At 56.6% G+C, this 18756-nt stretch overlaps 11 protein-coding genes across 11 annotated transcripts; 8 read left to right on the forward strand and 3 right to left on the reverse strand.

Annotated features, from left to right (window-relative positions):
- Nucleotides 1-308: 308 nt before the first annotated feature.
- PG986_001475 (uncharacterized protein) lies at nucleotides 309-1467 on the reverse strand (the record flags this gene model as incomplete). The annotated part of the gene is made up of 4 exons (XM_066837697.1): nucleotides 309-496; nucleotides 549-862; nucleotides 918-1318; nucleotides 1378-1467. The coding sequence occupies 4 exons, from the start codon at nucleotides 1465-1467 to the stop codon at nucleotides 309-311; spliced, it is 993 nt and encodes a 330-aa protein (XP_066706590.1).
- Nucleotides 1468-1989: 522 nt separating this feature from the next.
- Nucleotides 1990-2773, reverse strand: PG986_001476 (uncharacterized protein; the record flags this gene model as incomplete). Its single annotated transcript, XM_066837698.1, has 2 exons — nucleotides 1990-2472; nucleotides 2534-2773. 2 exons carry the CDS (start codon nucleotides 2771-2773, stop codon nucleotides 1990-1992), a joined length of 723 nt encoding a protein of 240 aa, XP_066706591.1.
- A 1175-nt stretch (nucleotides 2774-3948) lies between these two features.
- Nucleotides 3949-5459, forward strand: PG986_001477 (prolyl 4-hydroxylase; the record flags this gene model as incomplete). The annotated part of the gene is made up of 2 exons (XM_066837699.1): nucleotides 3949-5137; nucleotides 5164-5459. The coding sequence occupies 2 exons, from the start codon at nucleotides 3949-3951 to the stop codon at nucleotides 5457-5459; spliced, it is 1485 nt and encodes a 494-aa protein (XP_066706592.1).
- Nucleotides 5460-6246: 787 nt separating this feature from the next.
- PG986_001478 (uncharacterized protein) lies at nucleotides 6247-7405 on the forward strand (the record flags this gene model as incomplete). The annotated part of the gene is made up of 3 exons (XM_066837700.1): nucleotides 6247-6612; nucleotides 6698-7063; nucleotides 7202-7405. The coding sequence occupies 3 exons, from the start codon at nucleotides 6247-6249 to the stop codon at nucleotides 7403-7405; spliced, it is 936 nt and encodes a 311-aa protein (XP_066706593.1).
- Nucleotides 7406-8006: 601 nt separating this feature from the next.
- Nucleotides 8007-8258, forward strand: PG986_001479 (uncharacterized protein; the record flags this gene model as incomplete). The annotated part of the gene is made up of 1 exon (XM_066837701.1): nucleotides 8007-8258. The coding sequence occupies one exon, from the start codon at nucleotides 8007-8009 to the stop codon at nucleotides 8256-8258; it is 252 nt and encodes an 83-aa protein (XP_066706594.1).
- Nucleotides 8259-8305: 47 nt separating this feature from the next.
- Nucleotides 8306-8611, forward strand: PG986_001480 (uncharacterized protein; the record flags this gene model as incomplete). Its single annotated transcript, XM_066837702.1, has 1 exon — nucleotides 8306-8611. The coding sequence occupies one exon, from the start codon at nucleotides 8306-8308 to the stop codon at nucleotides 8609-8611; it is 306 nt and encodes a 101-aa protein (XP_066706595.1).
- A 71-nt stretch (nucleotides 8612-8682) lies between these two features.
- On the reverse strand, nucleotides 8683-11676 carry PG986_001481 (uncharacterized protein; the record flags this gene model as incomplete). The annotated part of the gene is made up of 5 exons (XM_066837703.1): nucleotides 8683-9160; nucleotides 9241-9857; nucleotides 10040-10062; nucleotides 10987-11379; nucleotides 11640-11676. 5 exons carry the CDS (start codon nucleotides 11674-11676, stop codon nucleotides 8683-8685), a joined length of 1548 nt encoding a protein of 515 aa, XP_066706596.1.
- A 1930-nt stretch (nucleotides 11677-13606) lies between these two features.
- On the forward strand, nucleotides 13607-14234 carry PG986_001482 (cytochrome P450; the record flags this gene model as incomplete). The annotated part of the gene is made up of 2 exons (XM_066837704.1): nucleotides 13607-13959; nucleotides 14057-14234. The coding sequence occupies 2 exons, from the start codon at nucleotides 13607-13609 to the stop codon at nucleotides 14232-14234; spliced, it is 531 nt and encodes a 176-aa protein (XP_066706597.1).
- Nucleotides 14235-14371: 137 nt separating this feature from the next.
- PG986_001483 (cytochrome P450) lies at nucleotides 14372-15624 on the forward strand (the record flags this gene model as incomplete). The annotated part of the gene is made up of 5 exons (XM_066837705.1): nucleotides 14372-14503; nucleotides 14568-14642; nucleotides 14715-15273; nucleotides 15377-15404; nucleotides 15465-15624. 5 exons carry the CDS (start codon nucleotides 14372-14374, stop codon nucleotides 15622-15624), a joined length of 954 nt encoding a protein of 317 aa, XP_066706598.1.
- Nucleotides 15625-16497: 873 nt separating this feature from the next.
- Nucleotides 16498-17084, forward strand: PG986_001484 (uncharacterized protein; the record flags this gene model as incomplete). Its single annotated transcript, XM_066837706.1, has 2 exons — nucleotides 16498-16570; nucleotides 16660-17084. 2 exons carry the CDS (start codon nucleotides 16498-16500, stop codon nucleotides 17082-17084), a joined length of 498 nt encoding a protein of 165 aa, XP_066706599.1.
- Nucleotides 17085-17689: 605 nt separating this feature from the next.
- Nucleotides 17690-18596, forward strand: PG986_001485 (uncharacterized protein; the record flags this gene model as incomplete). The annotated part of the gene is made up of 3 exons (XM_066837707.1): nucleotides 17690-17738; nucleotides 17812-18101; nucleotides 18219-18596. 3 exons carry the CDS (start codon nucleotides 17690-17692, stop codon nucleotides 18594-18596), a joined length of 717 nt encoding a protein of 238 aa, XP_066706600.1.
- Nucleotides 18597-18756: the final 160 nt, after the last annotated feature.

Below are 18756 nucleotides of genomic sequence, written 5' to 3' on the forward strand. Positions count from 1 at the left end.
ACTGAACCAATATCGACCGCGGCCAAATAACAATGATACTGTCCACATAGACAAGATCAACATAGCTCATAGGCACGGGTATAAGAAAACACGTTTGGGGATTAGCAGCAATATGTATCCAATAGTTAAAGATTTGCTCAGCACCATTTGCAATCTACACGAAGAGTTCAGGCCTAATACGCTAGTAATACAGAAAACGCCGAGCCCTCCTATCCTCTGTACAAAAGGAGCAGACACTACTTCGTCCTCCCTGGTCATGGTCTCATAATGCTACAAAATCTCTCCGCCTGTTCCAGCAGGAGGCTCGCTCAAGCCTTGGGGGCAGGAGCAACAGGAGTGGCTCCTGCAGCAGGGATCTGCCCAGCGCCCGGTTGAACCGTGATGGTAGTAGTGGTAGTGCCGGCAGACTTGGCGGGAGCCGCAGGGTTGGCCACAGCGGGAGGGGCCGTGGTCGCCGGGGGCGCGGGCGACACAGCAGCGGGGGAGGTCGTGGAAGCTTTGGCCTGTTTACGATGTAAAGTCAGTCATCGGGCTTCATGAGATTCAACGTTGGTTGCAATTGGACAGTGCGTCACTTACAGGAGGGGCGGCAGGGGGAGGAGGTGCTGCCGATGAAGTTGCTGCCGATGAAGTTGCTGCCGATGAAGTAGCGGCCTTGGAAGAGGCCGGAGGAGCGGCAGGAGGAGCGGCCGGGGGAGGAGCGGCGCCGCCCTTGCCCTTATCCTCGGGCGGTGCAGGCTGGAAGGCGGCTTGAGCAAGAGGAATCTGGGCGACAGTTCCGCCGGCAACTGTCTTGGCGTCAACGTTGGCCTTGGCTTGGTTCGACACCTTGAAGTATTGCACAACCTGGTCGGCAGTTTTACTGGATAATCTATTAGCAATAGGACACGCAGGATGGCAGGAAAGAGTGTGCGTACGGGTTGATGACCATCATCTGGCCCAACTGGCAGTGAGGGCCAGTGGCGCAGTAGATGAACATGGGCTCTGTCGTCAAGACGGGCATGTTGAAAGTACCGACTGTGGTCTGGCCGTCGCTGAAAGGGATGTGCCCACTGTGAACAGCGCCGGGGAGGGAGTTTTGAAGAGGCGTGCAAGGGGCAGTCTCAGAAGACTGTGTCACGGTATGGTTGCCGTTGGCGAACTGGAACTGCACGATATCGCCGACAGCGGCCGTCACCAGGTTTGGGACCATAGTGACTTGCTGTCCGCCAATGATGACGGGAATGATCTTGGCGGCGGCTTCTGTGCCGAAATCGCCCTCTTGAGAAAATGTCAGTAACGGACAGCGACAGCGACAGCGACAAGACTCCTGCTCAACCTACTGCGAAGTCCGGCTGCCTTCAAGGCCTCATGGGCCGCTTCCTGGGGAGACATCACTCGGGGCTCCTGCTCTTTGCGGACGGCAAGGGGCTGGGGCAGGGCGCTGACAGCAGCGGCAAAGACCGCCAAACTCATGGAGAACTGCATGTTGAGAGGATATAGGATTAAAAGGTAGGGGTATCTCGTAGCCAAAAGGAACGTAAGAATAAAAAGGCCGCTCAACGGTTTTCGGACGAAAAGAATGAAAGATAGCAGGCACTGGACCGGTCGACGGCTGTCACTAAAGGTAGGGTTGAGAAGGAGTGCTGCGAGAGGAATAGAAAAGGATCCCCTCCAGATTGGGACGGCGGGATGCTGCAAGGTGATATACGCCGATGGCAGTACGATCGGACGGGGGCTTTCTTCTTGGCTTTGACAGGGGGTGTGACTGCAATATGCGGCCTTGCCCCTGCCGAGAGTCACAATCCCGCGGCGCGAACCCACGAGCCGCCCACTTTGCCGAAGAGCCGCATCTACGTTTTCTGCGAAGGAACCCCCATCGAAAGCCCCGAGGCTGCGAGAGATCAGTCCACGTGTGGAGGACTGCGCCTAACCCTTGGGCCAGATGCAGCCGGAAACCGTGTGTCCCGGTATTGCGAGGAGATGGAGGGCATGTCCCAACCGACTCCATTAGATAGACTTAAACGGTGCAAGCTTTGCTGGTGAGGCGCCGCGGTGCTCTCGATCAGGAGCAAGGAGGATATAGTCCACCGGGGGCCCAAGTTTGAAGTCGTACTCATCCAAACGTTTAAGGCGCTTGGTAGGGAGCCGAAATCCTGCAAGTGGTGCCGCCAAGATTAACATTCGGTGGAGATCGGCCGGAAGATCGTAGTGATTGGATCGACAGCGGCCGAAGCATCCACCGGCGCGTGAAGAGGTGGTGTAAGGTGGTGTAGTTCTCCATCCTTTTTCGTCTGGGCGTGTGCCAACGCTGATGGGGTCGGGTAAAGTGGACGGGTCCTGGTCCAGTAGGAAAACGAACTGGTTGCTGGTGAGTTGCCGCATTTGGCACCCAGTGACACCCAGGGCGGGGGGGTGGCATGGCTGGCATGGGCCTGCATGGGGCTGGAGTTGTTTCGCATCGACTTCAGATTCCTTCTTGACGTCCAGGATCTACGCCGCGGGACAGATCATTGTTTTGGCGCCTTTCTCAGGCCCGGCAATTCTTTCATACCTGTAGTGAGCGAGAGGGCAGTTCGTGCAAGCCGTGACGGCGGTCGATCGCCTTGCACAGCCGCAATATGTCAGATGCCAGGAGACGAAAGATGTCAGAGCGACCAACTTGGCGGGTTGGCGGGTCACGTAGCATAGCAAGAGCCGCAATGCTATGCTGACAAAAGCCCATGTCAGCCCCAAGCCGACGCTTTGTCCCTACGTGTAGTGGTTTTGGGATGCCATTGGGAATCTCGGCCATCGGACACCTCGGGCGCCTCGGCCCCCTCGTGGAGTATCGCTCGCGGGCAAGACAAGGCAGGGCAAGGCAGGGCAAGGCAGGGCAAGGCAGGGCAAGGCAGGGCAAGGCAGGGCAAGGCAGGGCAAGGCAGGGCAAGGCAGGGCAAGGCAAGACCCAATTGCAGGCGAAAGAGTGGAAGCTGTGTCAGGTCCTGGTACTGGGAGGCTCATGCGGTTGGATGACGGCCAATCGAGAAAGGTTTCTGCCCTACTACGTGCAAACAATCGTTCCCGCCATGGCTGCAAGACTTGAATGGAATCGGTATTGCGAGTTACTCGCCAAGTGGAAGCGCGATGGCGTGTTTGATAAAAACCCGACTGCGATCTGCAATTGTTACTTCAAATGTTCAGTCGGCAGGGCACACCAGTTTACTCGGCCGATCATGGCGTCAATCAATTGACCCATCGGCCTTTGTTTTAGCGACCCCCGACTGAACTTGCCTTGCCTCAATTATCTTATCGTTGCAGGGGGTTTCTCTTACACTTGCCAAAAAGCAATACTTGAATCCATTCGTTTCACACTTCTCGGGATGTAATGAGCACTGCCGGGTTAACTATCCCCCTAGAGTTGCTTGAGAATCATTCTTTTCTATCCTTTATAGACACACCTACTTACGAACCCGAGATCGCTCCTGAGGATGCACGCCATGCCACTGGTTTCTAGGGCTGCTGTGAGAGCTGCAAATCAATCTACTCGGTACATGTAAGTACTCCTAGCGCAGGTAGGTAACAAGAACATGCTGCTACTTCGTCAACCGTCTTCGCCAGACTAAAAGAGTCGCCAACTGTATGCTTGAACGCATGGATTGGGGAGGTCATCGTACCATTCATTGATCACAAGAGATAATATGGTGCAAATAGATCTCGGATCTTAGATTTTGGAGGGCCCAATCCTATTTGATGGCGCTTGCAGGCGTGGTAGACTGTAGGTCGGTCTTTTCTGGTCTCGACTCTGGGATCGGCCTACAGTTTTACCCCCACTGATTTTTTTCTTGATCAGACGACTCTGGGCCACTGAGGCTCAAAATGGGTGGCGAACCCCACCACGGAATCGCTCACTCTTCTAACCCATCAACGACTTTTCTGTCAACCAACGTAAGCCTCGAAACACCCATTTCAATTCCGACAACCCGCACCATGTCGAAATCCAAGAAGGCTTCCAAGAGAAAGCGTGACGAACAGGCTTCGGCAGCCGTCACAAAACGCAAGCGCGACGACCCGCTAACTCCATTGTCGCCATCCCCCGCCAGCGACGGAGCCGGACGAACAACATCGGCAACCGACGCTGCTCCCACAAGCCTCACCACAGTGGTGTCCGAAGAGGAGCTGGAGCTTGCTGTCGATACGTTACGCACGCTCGCCCAATACCCTGCCATCATCAAGTCGAAGGGATGCCGCGACCTGAGAGCCGCTGTCTACGACTTCCGCCAGTCCTGTAACACCGGCGCCAACACAGCCATCGGCGATGCGAACCTCACGGCCAAGATATCCGCGGCATTGGTCGACGGCAAATATACAGACGCTCTTGTCCACCTGGCAGAGATGCGTATTCGAAACGAAGCGCCGAAGCTGGGGGCTCTGTGTCGCTGGGTCCGAGACTTGGATGTCATCAGCGGTCTGTCCCTGCGGAAGGAAAGCGACGCCGGAAGGCCGACTATCCCCCGAACGAACAGCCAACTGGAGCTTTTGAGGGTGCTTGATTCGGTTTTGCGAGTCACTGGAACTATGGACAAGCTGCCGGGAATCCTGCCATCTACACCTACGGAACCAATCGCTCTCCAGCCATTCTGGGATCTCCGAGATACGTCCCGCGCAACCCTAGCGATTCGAGAGAGCGTTCTCGATGGGTCCATATTCGAAGGTTGTCCAGAGGGTGTGAAGGATAAGTTCCGTGTGCTCGAGTCCACTCCTGGGCCGGAACGCAAGCCACCAAACCTACATGATGCGGTGCTATATCTGAGTGAGGACGACGCAGTCCCACTTGCAGCAGCTGGGCCGACAATAACGCATCATCACCATCCCGCTGTCCCAAACTTGTCGCTGATGAAAGATGTACTTTCGCCCGAAGAATGTCGGTCAATCATTGCGTCAACCGAGGCGGTCGGCTTCCTCCCAGACGCACCAATCAGAGATGACGGGTCAGAGACGAGCGTTCTGGCCCATAACGTATACTGGATGATTGACCAGGCCTTCCACGACAAGCTTTGGAGCCGTGTAGAGCCGTTCCTACCATCGCAAGTGGACGGGCGCAAGGCACGCAGTATCAACCGGCGTTTCCGTGTTTATCGCTATGTTCCCGGTGCCGAGTACCGCTGTCACTTTGATGGTGCCTGGCCCCCTCCGGCATCAAAGCTACGACGGGCAAGTACATGTGGGATGCCTCACCAGCAGATGCGAAACAGTCGAGTCTATTCACGTTCCTCGTGTATCTCAACGACGAGTTTGAAGGCGGCGAGACCACGTTCTTCACGCCCAGTCCCATCGAAGGTGTCATGAATGCTCATCCGGTACGCCCGACGCAAGGAGCCATTGCGCTGTTCCCCCACGGCGAGAGCAAGGGTGCTTTACTCCACGAAGGAACGGGCGTACGATCCGGTGCCAAGTACATTATTCGGACAGATGTCGAGTATGACGTCGATGCCAAATAAGTCCGACCACCCAATTAACGACTATTGAAGAGCGGGTGTAATGGATGCCAAAATAAAAGAATTCTGTCAGATACAACCCACGACTGTCATTTCTGTGGTCAATTCGAACCGTGACCCTGGGCCGTTTCGTTTCATGTTCGGGTGTTGTTGCTATTGTACGCGTAACCAGCACAAACATCATCTGAACTTGCCAACTTTCTGGCCATCAAGAGTAACATTCGTTTTCGCTTGGCCGGGTGCGGAGATGCCTAGCCAGCCAAGCCGTGAGCATGGACTTGGATACGAAAATGCTTGACGTCGGCATTAGCTAACAATAGCTGCGGGACCAGGACGCCTCGACACTAGGATTATCAGCTAATTATTAATTGATCGGCGGGCACCCTCACTGCCACAGAGACTCCTCCATATGTGCCGGCTGCGGTTGACAACTTGGGTTTAGATTTCAGGGCCGGCTTGCTGGGCGGCGCTCTTCTAGTCCAATTTTGGAAGACTTGGAACCCCTTGTCCGCGTACTGCTGCGCATACAATACGTAAAACCCATTGCTATGGACCCGCTTCTCGGTTCAGCAACGTCGACATGTGGATTCCTTTATGTCAGTAGTGCGCTGAAGCCGTCAATTGAGGGGTTCGCCAATGATGGTTGATGTGTGTATATATGAGTGGCATGATCAGCCAAAGATACGCCGCTGAAGAGAGAAAGTCCAGTCCAAGTTGTCTTCAATGCGGTTCAAATTGTAAACCCTGAAGAAGCTAATCCAATCGCGGCAACCAATTCCATCCATCCATTATGGCAGCCAAGGGCGTGATCGAACTGCCGCACATCGGCATCCGGGCCGGCTACGAGCTTTCCAATGGAAGCTACGACTCCAGCAAGCCGACGTGCGTCCTTGTCAACTCGATGTGCACGACCGTGTCGCTATACCGGGACCAGCTCAGCCATGACAAGCGCCTCACCGGCGCCGTCAACCTCCTGGCCATCGAGCCCCTCGGCCACGGCGCCACCACGTGCGTCGCCGAGCACTTCACCTACTGGGACACAGCCATCATGGCTTTGCAGGTCCTCGACGCCCTCGGCATCCAGAAGTGTTTCGCGCTCGGCACCAGCCAGGGCGGCTGGATTGTGGCGCGCATGGCCCTGTTGGAGCCGGGTCGGGTAAGTCTTTCCTTCCCTACTTACACACTCCCAACCATACGGAAAGGGAGGCGGGGCGCTGACTTGGTTCGGCTCGAACACGCAGATCCAAGGCATCCTGATCCTGGGGTCATCCATGGACGCCGAGACGGCCCAGACGCGCGAAATAGGGTGCTGGGACCCGGCTCCTTTCGTGCGGCCGTTCATCGAGGAGCGCTGGGCGGCCGGCGCCGGCGGTGCGCCGACCCCGGATTTCATGGTGGATGATGAGTGGATCGCCTCCATCGCGCAATTGGGGTTCGGCAAGGCGGCGACACCCGAGAACACCGAGTTCTGGACCAAGACGCTGCGCGAGGTCTACAAGGGCGACGAGGGACGTCGCAAGCTCAGGATGGCTACCATCGCCCTCGTCGAGCGAGACGGGCTCCTGTTCCGGCTGCCTTACGTGAAGTGTCCGGTGCACTGGTTGCATGTGAGTCGTTAACTACCTAGCCCTCTTTCTTCTTTGTATACGCTCTCGTATCCCTCCATATTTCCCGGGCGCATGGGACAAGGCGGTTGGGGTCTCTTGAACTTTACGGGGACTGACGCATGTGATTTCGTCTCGCAGGGGACCGAGGATCCAGTCTACAGCCCCGAGATCCCCAAGAAACAGATCAAGCTGTTCACGGGGTCCAAGGAGGCGAAACTGGACTTGCTGGAGGGCGGTGCCCACTTCCTGAACGCGACGCACCCGAAGGAGATGGTCGAGGCCATTCTGCAGATGGCGTCCAAGTATGGCCAGTATGTCAACGGAAATACTCATGATTCGTAATATCCAATTATGGCCACGAAATGCCAGGCAACTTGAGGAAAGCGCAATAGATCCTCTTGAATACATGCCTTGGTGGCCCCTCTGTCCTCTTGGCAGCATCGAGAACAGTGCCATTCCGTTGGACTCTCTTCACACCCGGCGGTAGCTTCCGCCGTGTGTACGCAGAACGGCGGGCATTCTCGTGAAGCGTTACATGTGACAGCGAATCCGAATCTTATTAGATGACTTTCTGGACATTTCAAGGGACTGAAGGCCATAGGCAATCACTTATCACCAAGATAAGGTCTGCGCGGGAAGTGCCGTGGTCCGGGGATCCCGAGCAATAGGCCGGTTCCAGGCTGCGAGTCGTGCAGTACATAATCCACGGACCTCTCTACTCCCCACTACAATGTGCCCTGGCTACGATGTTCCTTCGCGAGTCCTGCTGATCGTCGTTGGTCCAGCCTACGGACACTTGTTGTTCCGAGTGCTTGTTTGGTGTACGCTACTCACGCTTGATCGCCCAGAACGGAGGGCTTCTCCCTCTCTCTCTCTCTTTGTCAAACCTGCCGTTTCGTTTCCTCCACCATCACCACCACCCATGCCCTAGTCCATTTGGAAGATGGAGACGCAATGTGGAAGTGTCAGTTCCCACCCGGAAGTGCAGCACTTGATGCGCATCCCATGGTGCGCCAAGTACCTGGCCACTGCTCCCGCCAACGATGATGACTTCGTCGTCAAGGTCCACGAGAACCGAGTCGTGCTGTCAACATGGGAGAATCAGTTTGTGGGCGGCACACTCAACACGCCCGACACCATTACAGCTTGGGTGGACTTCTACGACCTGCGCCCAGCCCGGGGCCGCAGCAGATAGAGTTTCGAATCGAGGAGTTCCTGTCCCTCATCGCGCTGGGGCCGGGCATGATCGGGTTCCCCGACTCGGTGCACGGCGGGGCCGCGGCGCTGCTGCTCGACGAGGTCACGGGCATGCACATCGCCTCGCAGCGGGGGCCCGACGAGCCCCCGAACAAGGACTTCCGGACTGCCTACCTCAAGGCCATGTACCTGAAGGCGATCCCCGCGCCGGGCACGGTGTTGGTGCGGTCCCGTATCGTCTGCGTGGACGGGCGTAAGAACTACATCGAGGCCCAGATCGACGAGGATGGCGGGGTGTTGGTCAAAGGCGAGGTTTTGTACATTGCTCTCAAGTCTAGCTCTAAATTATAAATTCTACCCCAAACATCCCCGTATTTCACTTCAATTCACTCGCCCACACCTCCGCTGGAACTGCTCCTCCTTCACTCTTGGTTTCTTCTCATTCCGATAAACAGCTCGTCAAGTGATACACCACAACTACCTAGAGGCATACGGAATTTCCGCTTGGCGCCTTGCTGCTGCCGCTGGTCCTGCTTCACCTTGGCTATCTTGTGCTCCTCCCGCCACGCCAGGTCGCTCAAGATTGCCTCGCTTCCTCCGCCAATGACCTTGAGCCGGAGGTCGCGCGAGACCAGCTCCGTCATGGTGCGGCCGCGCTCATAGTCGCGCCCGCCGAGGATCTGCTGTGCCTCGCGGACGGCGCGCTCGACGACCTGGGCGCCCTGGACCTTGGCGAGGGCGACGGGGCCCGCGATGTCTTTGGTCTGCCACCCTTCGGCCGACATCTTCCCGTGGTGCGCGATCTGCTCCAGCCACGTCCAGTGCGCCTCGATGTCGCGCGCGAGCGATACCAGCTTCAACCGGATCAGTTGGCGCGGCGCCAGGGGGTTTTCCGAACGTCTCGCGGTCGTGCGCGTAGCGTAGGGCTTTCCCCCAGGCACACGCGTGCTTGCCGGCTGTAGTCCACCTCCAGGATGAACCGCTCCTTGTTGAAGTTGCGCAGGACCAGGCCCAAACCGCCGCCCTCGGGCCCGAGACGGTTCTTGGCGGACACTTTGACGTCCCTCAGCTCCACCCGCGAGGAGGGGCCCGCGTTGTGGCCCGTCTTGTGGATCTTGCGGATCGAGGCGCCGGGCGCGTCCAGGTGTATGACGAGAAGAAAGATGCCGGAAGAGGAAGAGCCCGAGTGTCGTCTGTCGCCCACGGCACCTCCGTCACCCACTTCTTCAGCCCGTTGACGTCGTACGTCACACCATCCGGCGTCCTGACCACCTCCGTGCGGATAGCGCTCACGTCGGACCCCGCCGTGGCCTCGGTGATGGCGAGGCAGAAGCTGGTGTCCCAAACGAACAGCCCGGGCAGCCAGCGCCGCTTCTGCCTCGGTACCGGCGTGGAAGACAGGGAGCGCGTCGAGCTCCGCGTGGGGGATGCCCGCGACCGTCCGCAGCTCGTGGGGGCGGTAGGGCAGGGGCACGTCCGGGAACGCGAGCCCGGGCCGCGCGAACTGCTCTCGGACTGGGCGTGGGGCTTTGTTTGTTGTTTCCCACGCCAGCGCGTGCGATAGCAGGTGCGTGTCCACGTACTCGCGCACGTAGCGCTGGGACCACCGGTGGGAAGCGTTCTAGTAGGGGCGCTCGAGGCTACGGTGCCGTGCTGGCTCGGCTCAACTGCGGGAACTCCAAGTCAATATCAGATTTGACGGTAGTATTACTTCCCTTGATGGGGGTGGTGGAGAGAGGAGAATCTGCAAAAGAGAGTGGGTTTTGCTCTACTACGTACGGTAGGGGGTTTCCCATCTTGGCCTCCCGAGGAAACAATCTGTTAAGAGCTAAGCTTTGCTACCACTTTACTCCCACGCCGAGCTACCTGATAATGTAGAAAAGGTTACATCGCGCAGAGCTAGATCCCCAAAGGGAGAAAAGGATATGTCAGCTGGTCTGAGCAGGCTCCCCCATGGACTCTCATGGTCGCCACCGGAACCTAGAACCGAGACATTCGGCATCGATCACCGGGATTGAATGGGATTCTCGCTCGAGGGAAGTTACGGTTTCCTGGTCGGTTGGCCTTGTCTACAAATCAATCGTTTGCAAAGAGCGTTGACCCTATCGCCTTCGTGACGTTCTAGGTGTCTGGACTCACCACCCCTTGGCATGACCACATGATAAGGATCGCCGATAGTTACATATGAAACAATGCTCGACTACTACTCCTGGCTAAACAGTTTCGATTTTCTCCAAGGCCAACGCCACTCTACAGAGGATTTGATAAGTATCTCATTGGTGGTGAAAGCGCTGCTTTTTGTACAATACTCCCCGTGAATTTCCAACAAGCCAGTTCATCCAGTCAGACTTTATATCCAGTGTATTGTGCATGGCGGTTGTGTGGTCATTTCGGTCGTCACTGCATGTTGATCTGATCCTTGACTGTCACCCCTTCGGCTGGTTCTCGTCGCACCCGGGTTAATCACTATTATGATCGCCGTTACCTCCCGAGTTAAGGTTCCGATAGCCTTGGCAACATTTGTCGGTATCAACGGTGAAGCTGGCTGGCACTTTTTAGAAAGCCAGGTTGTCCCTGTTAGCCAGACAAGGACACCAGTCAGGCAGCAGATATAGAGTTTGATTGACCGCTGATGGCTGGGCACCACCAACACCGAGGCACAAGCTGAAGTTGAAAGGTTCGAGGCGGCGATGTGAGGGGCCAAGTCGGGCGAGTCCGGGGCGGACCGGCCTGGTCGGCGTAGAAGGCCTCGCCCGAGAACAAGAGCAGTCGCACGTAAGGGTGGGTCTTGCCCGCGCTCAGGATCCTCTCGGCGAGCTTAGACATGGTCGTCACGGTGGCGAGGACCCCGCTGGCCTCAAACTCGACAATGTGCGCCTCCATGGACTCGAGGCTGAGGTGGCCCGCGATGGGGAGCTGGATGGCGCCTCCCGGCGGCAGGTGGTAGACGGACAGGATGTGCAATAGGAAGCTCCCGTAGAGGTCGCCGGCGTAGAAGAGGTTGGCCACCAGGTCGCCGGCGCGCACGCCGCACCGGGTCAAGCCCTCGGCGAGTTGCCGGCTCACGCTTTCCAGCTCGCTGTGGCTGTAGAAGGAGACTTTCGGGTGCGCCGTGGTGCCTATACGCGGTGTCTCGGTTAGTCGTGAACACACGAGCCATTGAGTGAGGTAAAAGGGGCTCGCTTGCCTCCTGTCTTGAAGATGATGCCATCTGTCTGCTGTGATGTGAGGACCTTGCTGTTGCGGCAGGTGTTGCTCTCCCAGAAGCTGGTGTGGTCGACGACGGGAATGCTAGTGAGTGAGGTGTCGCCGTCCTCGATGCTGCGCCAGGCATGAGCGTAATAGGGGGAGTTGACTTTGACGAACTCAATCAACTCACCAATGGCCTGGTTGGTCGACATGCCATTGGTCTTCATCTTAGCAGAAACACGCATGGTCGAAGATGCCAAGGTCGAAAGGGGCCAACCGTGATCGTCGCGCTCGTTCGCTTTAGTAGGAGAGATCTCGTTTCGGGGGCGTCCGATTTCTTGGCCTCTCTATCTTCCTCATTTCTGTCTTGTTCTTTCCTCTTGCTTGAACCTGATGTTAAGCAAATCATGCCAGCAGCTATGGCCTCTCTCTCTCTCTCTCTCTTCTAGACCCGTACGGTCTGCAGAGCCACGAGTTCATGATCAGGCCCAAGGGTATCGAAGTTGCTCCACGGCGCCAAACCCCGTCCGGTACCCAAGTCGAACCTTTTTCGACGGGCTCTAGTCATACAGGATTTCATGCTATATGCGGCCCAAGACCCAAGCCCAAGTATGCCTGTAAGACATCGGACGGAAAGCATCTTGCCTGAGACGGAATCATGCAATGCAGCACGCCCTTGGCCGTCTGCTATGACAGATCTCAGATTTCCCAGTCACATCTTTGCACAGCACGTTGCACGGGCAGGGAAGGACCAAGAGGAAACGAACTCTATTCAATGGAGCTCCGGCTGGTTTTCCCACTCACTTGAACCCGATGTCACGATCCTTTATACTCACTCCTGTTGCTGTTGCCATCTCCCGCAGCGCCCCTAGGAAGATTGACTCATGGGCATCCATCGCATATGTAGAAGAATCGGATCCTTCCAACCGCCACTTTTCAATACGAAAGAGAAAGAGAGTTTCAGATTGAGTTTCCATCATTAGACGGCGAGCCGTGCATGGCTAAGGTTCTGTCATTCAATACCCAGCCCTTTGGTCCATCCCAGCCATTTCTACTTGACCTTGCTGATCACTAGCAAAGGTCCAGAACATGCACGTTTTGCCGATGGTATGGATCTGCAATTCTTCACTGACTTGACTGTCATGTCGTGGATGGTCCCGATCAGGGTGTGGCTCACAAGGCGAACTCCGGTCTTTATCTGATAGCTTGCTCGTTATGACTCCTGTCCTTGATTGACAACAACCCTGTCACATAACCGCCCTTTCAACGATTTATGGGTTAATGGTATACAATGCCGTTTGAATAGCCTGGAGCAGCGAATGGAGTAACAGGTCCTGCGTTCTTGCTCGGGAAGAACTTCGGAATATCAGACTGATGAGAGATTTTCCTAATTCCAGTAAAGGCAGCGCGCTATTCCGTCTGGTCATTCCAGGACCTGACATGGGAGATTTTCGTTTTAAATTTTCACTTCGCACACCGGCGCCAAGTAATCATTTTCAGGAACCGTCTATCCCATTGAAGAAGGAGATGCTGCTCTAGAACCAACCTTGATCCGACCCCTGATTTTCGAGAAGCGCCGCTTCCCACGTGTTAACTCACCGGGCGGTGGACGCAATACGATCAAGATCAGGCTTGCAGATCCCAGCAATAACAGAGAACCTGAATATATGCTCACAAAGTTCAGAGGAAAGCTAAATGCCCATGTAAATCGCTGACTAATGCAAGCAAGCCCTCTTGGCGGTACACTATTCCATACAAAGTGCACACTATTGCTTGTATAATGCGTCTATGTCACATACTGGGGTAGCAATGGCAGTTTCAACGCATCTGAGGCCGGCGTAGGGCTCCTGATGGTTAAGCTTAGCCATCCAGGGTGCCACAGCGCTTCCCAAAGTACCCAGACGGCTCGAACCCTACTAGGGGACAGGCCCCTATCAGGAGAAGGGCTGCGTCACTACGTACTGCCTGGCCGGGTGAAGGGGAGGCGATAGGAAAAGCAGGAGGCCACACCTGCTCCTCCCTATATTAACCTCCCGCATCTGCTATCTGGGCTAGCCAGGTTCCCATCAACCATTCTTCAAAAGACTCCAGCATTTTGCAGAGAAGCTGCCCCTGAGCCCCGATCGAGTCACATCTTTCCACTTTTTGCTGTCCACCATGGTTGCGTTCTACATCGCCGTCATCTACCTGGCGGTCATCTTCGTGACAGGCCGCCTGCTGCAGCAGAAGGTGAAAGCTGTCAAGTCGCCGCTAAGTCGGATCCCAGGGCCATGGTACGGGCCCCTGACTACCCTCCACTTGAGGTGGCTCTTCTCGACGGGTGAGATCTGGAAGCTGGTCCAGAGGAGCCACGCTAAATACGGCCCCATCGTGCGGCTGGGACCCCGCCAGGTCTGGATCTCTGACAAGGACGCCCTGAAGAAGATCCTCGTCAAGAATGACCTGCCCAAAGTGGCCATGTATGCCGAGATCTCGCGCGACAAGTTCAGTCCGGGGCTCTTCGGTGAGATGTAAGCGACTACCCCATTCATTTTGTCCTCCCCACGGAGCAGAAAACAACAGCTTCCCCTTCCCTTCGGAATATCAGTTACTGACCAGCACTTGCAGCCGCTATGACGCGCACAAACGCCTCAAGCGTTTCTTGTCGCCCGCCTTCACGGTGGCGTATATCGACAATCTAGAGACCTATTTCAAGACCACCGTCCGCGATCTATTGGACAAGTATCAGTCCACAATCGCGGAGGACCCCTGGCGGCTACCAAAAATGGCATTACCGTTGATTTGATGGACGATTTGCACAATGTGGCCCTGGACATGTAAGCAACTTCGCTTCATGCACCTCCCAATCCAGTCATGTCTTGTTTAGCTACGCTGCCTGTGTTCAGGGGGTAGAAATTTCGCTAACAATCATCATCGAGCAGCATGGGCGAGTGTTCGTTCGGCAAGGGCTTCGGGCAAACCAACCCCAATACCCTGATTGAAGATGGTGTGGACGAGAAAGTGTGGAAACAGATTCCCCGCTCCATCTTTGACGGCTTGAGCAAGCGCTATCAGGTGAGAGATGCGCTCGTTCGTACTCTGTATGTTTCTATTTACTGACCGCAAGAAAAAAAAACAGACTGTGTATGTTAAAAAGTTCTTGAGGAAACTCGGCCTCGATATTCAATTTGACTGGCCGGCAGAGATGATCACAGTGAGTTACGACTCGTCCCTCCCAGAGATTGTGTCTGACTTGTTGGCTAATCGCCATTTGCGCGACCCTTAGGCCATCGACGCCGTGGTGAGCCGGAGGAAACGCACGTCCGAGTGTGAGCGCCGGGACCTACTACAGCACCTGATCGAGGAGGGCAAGAAGCCCGACACGGGGATGGCCATGACGACGCGCGACATTGTGGACCAGATGGCCGAGATCCTGCTGGCGGGATCGGAGACGACCTCTGGCACGCTGGGGTGTCTGTTTCTGGAGCTGGCGCGGGCCCCCGCCGCGCGGGCGAAGCTGATGGAGTCGCTGCGACCCAAGCCCTTTAGCGAGCAAGACGGTTCGGAAATCGTGTCGAGCAAGACGGTCCGCACCGACCCCGAGTACGAGTACCTCGAGGCCTGCATCAAGGAGAACCTGCGGCTGCACCCGATCGCGTCCGAGATGGGCCGCCGCACGGGCAACCAGTGGATTGAGCTCATGGGCTACAACCTGCCGCCGCACACGGTCGTCTCGGCCTCGTACCGCGACCTGCACCGCAACGAGAAGTACTGGCCCGGGCCGAGCGCTTCTGGCCCGAGCGGTGGCTGCCGGAGGAGAAGCGGGACGGCGCCCCGGCTCCGGAGTAAGTGCTTTCTTTCTTTCTTTCTTTCTTTCTTTCACTTTGGTGGTTCAACACCAAGTATGCTAACAGCGACCCAGTATGGATGCGTATTACCCCTTTTCAGGAGGCAACCACACTTGCATTGGCATCAAGTAGGTGGTAGTAAGGTTCATCCGGCGATCGAATAAAAAACTGACAGACATTGATTGCAGCTTTGCCTGGGCGGAAATGCGCATGGTCGCCGCCAATATCCTGTCGAGATTCGACATTGTCGAAGTTCCCGGTCAAGACATCGACTTCCGACAGTATATCACCATGCAGTTCGCCACGGGTCACTGGAAGGCGACTCTTAAGCCTCGAGTGCATCAATAGGCTGATGCTGCATAGAGGGTTCAACGGTGCCGAGTAATTGACGTTGTTGTCTTCTTCAAAAGAGCGCGCTTTTTCCTTGCGAGACTTTAGACCTGGGCAATGGTGCATCCCACGAGCCAACTTGATTTTCGCGGTAATGACGAGATGACGCTGGGAAGGGGGTAGGAAGTACTCGGCCATCAATATGTAGAGAGATGGGAGTCGGGGACCATGCGGCATACCTACAGACCTAATACTATTTAGACCATGCATCGACCGTTATCATTATTACATTTTCTCTCTTTTCCCCCAGTTTCCGTCTTGGTCGCTGTGAACATGATGATCGCTGGCTGGCTGGTGTGGTGCACCGACCATCGCTGAGCCAGGCCCCCTTTCGATTGCAGATCCCTAACTCCAAGGGGTAATGTCTTAATTCCGAGGCGGCTGCCCCTCGTTTGCCCCCCTAGAGCGGGCGAAGGGAGGCCTGCAATCCCTGGATTGTGGGTGAGCTGACGCCAACAGACTCCAGCGTTCACCTCCACGCTTGTGTCATTGGCACGTCCATGATGCGGCCCATCCCACCTCATCTCCTGACGTGAGCTCACAATCCCCATTGCGCGAGGTCGGTCATATTAATCAATCTTGACGGCTTCGCATTGAATCGTTTCTTCGTTCATTAGCGAAAGAGAGAGAACTCGAGTCAGATTGGCCAAAACGACGATTAATTTCTTCACTTGCCCTCGCATCCCGCCGCGTTTTCAGTTACCCCGCAGTCCGCTTGTGCAGTCCGTTCGTACGTAAGCTGATTAGCTCACTCCCCGAGTTCGTCAGGCTAGTGCTCGTGTCAAGTGTCTCTGTACACTCTTGCCAAGCAAACAAGCTTCAATAAGCGTCATGACTATCACGACCGAAGAAGTCCTTCACCTCCGGCGTAGCATCGCCTTGGCGGCCGAGGCCCTTGACGCCGGTAAGCGACTACTTTCGGGTCCAAGCATTGCCCGAGAAGAAGAAAACACGTAAGACTTGACTAATCCTAACTATCCTACCTTTGAAAAGGCGATGCCCCCTTCGGCTCCGTGCTAGTGGTCGAGGGCGAAGGCGTCCAGCACGAGGACCGTAACCGCACCGTGACCATGGGCGACGCGACGCGGCATCCCGAGTTCGAGCTGGCGCGCTGGGCCGCCGCGCACCTAACGGCCGAGCAGCGCTCCCGCGCCACCGTCTACACCTCGGGCGAGCACTGCCCCATGTGCAGCGCCGCGCACGCCTGGGTCGGCCTCGCGCGCATCGTCTACGCCGCGTCGGCCGCGCAGCTCGAGGCGTGGAAGGCCGAATGGGGGGTCAATGCCGCCGCCACAACGACGACCACGGTCGCGGCCCTGGCGGCGGGGCAGGTGGCGCCGGGTGTCGTGGTCGAGGGGCCCGTCGACGAGGTGGTGCCGGCGATTCGGGAGCTGCATCGGAGGCATGCGGGGGCTTGAGGGCCTCGCTTTGGTTCGGTTGCAATAGGGGCATGTATGTACATGAGTAATGGATTGGACTCGGAACTGAGAGAGAATGTTTTGAGATTTGATATACTTGGCACGTCACTGGAACGTTGCGACAGACCAACGTCGTCGCGATTCGTATCAGACCCAAGCTCGGTCCTTGTTGCGCGGTGGGACGGCAACGCATGGCCCGTAGGCGTTCGGCTTACCAGCTGGCCGGGTCTCGCAATAATAGGATGGAAACCTTCTCGACACTGGCCGATCTTCGATTGCATGTCGCATACGGGACCCGCGCGGGGGGTCGCAGACCATGTGTGGAAGTCGTTTCGATTGACTCGTTGGGGGGATGGGACGTTTACCGGGAATCATCTGGTCTAGGCGGGCGGAGGAAAATGCGACACGGGACCCGCGGACTGACGTGCTGGTAATGCCATTTCGCCCGCCTTGCTATGCTTTTCGCCTGAAGGTATTTTATATAACGCATTGGTGTATCCGATTAACTGTCTTCATTGATAGAAGAGAGACAAGAAGGAAGTGGAATATTCAGACGTCAATCATTGCTCTGCCTCACCAGCCTCGCCGGATCTAACAAAACCGCCATGTCGCATTCAAAGCAGCCCATGGAGATAACCCTTGGCTCCAACGGAGGTATGACGGAATGCCATCTAAGCATCCCTGTGACGTAGCTGAGCCCAGCAGAGCTGACACACCCACATTGCAGAGCGCATCGAGAGGAGCATGGAGGTGATGGTGCCCGCCTTCGTGGACGACGCCATGTTCAAGTACTTCACCTACCACCACTCGCCCGAGAAGCGCAAGGTGCTGCTCCGGGTGCTGCTCCGCCTATTCGTACAGCTTGGCTGCGCCGGCGGCGGGCACCTGCTCGAGGTGGACGGATGGGGCGCCGCCGCCGTGTACCTGCCGCCGGGAAAGCTCATGCCCACCTTCTCGGCTCTATTCCACAGAGGAGTGCTATCGGCGCTGCTGCAGCTCGGGTACACTTCATGCAAGGTACGTGCACTACCTCAATTCCCTCATCTCCACTGGCCATGTTGCTCTCGAAAGAGAGAAGGGGGCATATGAAACCGGCATGCCACCCACCAACACGATTTCTGACAACGGCCACAGCGCGCGTACCAGGACTTCCTCCAGCTCGTCGACGGCCTCAAGCGAAAGCATTTGACCGCCGAGGAGCGCAAGAACGGCTACGGATACCTGGCCATCATCGGCACGTCGCCGGCGCGGCAGGGGCAAGGCCTGGGCAGCGCGCTGCTGCGGCGGCTGCAGGCGATGGCGGGCGACCGGCCAATCTGGCTCGAGGCCTCGTCCGCGGGGTCCCGCCGCCTGTACGAGCGGCACGGCTTCGCCGTCGTGGAGGAGGTGGTGGTGGGACGCGGGCGGGTCGGCGCGGACGGGCTCGCGAAGGCGGAGGGAGAAGGCGTCGCGTTTTGGGCTATGATTTGGAGGAGGCCGGAGAAAGGGAGGGCCGAGATGGTTAAGGAGTAGTAGGCGGGTGAACTTCAGCTGTTTAGTGTTCTGTAGATAAGTAAGTAAGTTGCAGTTTGGGGACGGCGTCGGCGTTATTGGGGGAGCTTCTGGAGACTTCAATCCTTCATTTGGTTACGGGCATTGATGCAAATGGCAAGAAGTACTTTGAGCCGCTGCT

This window comes from Apiospora aurea (genome assembly GCF_038362705.1).
Source record: "Apiospora aurea strain CBS 24483 chromosome Unknown utg000001l_segment0_segment0, whole genome shotgun sequence".
Taxonomy (NCBI): domain Eukaryota; kingdom Fungi; phylum Ascomycota; class Sordariomycetes; order Amphisphaeriales; family Apiosporaceae; genus Apiospora; species Apiospora aurea.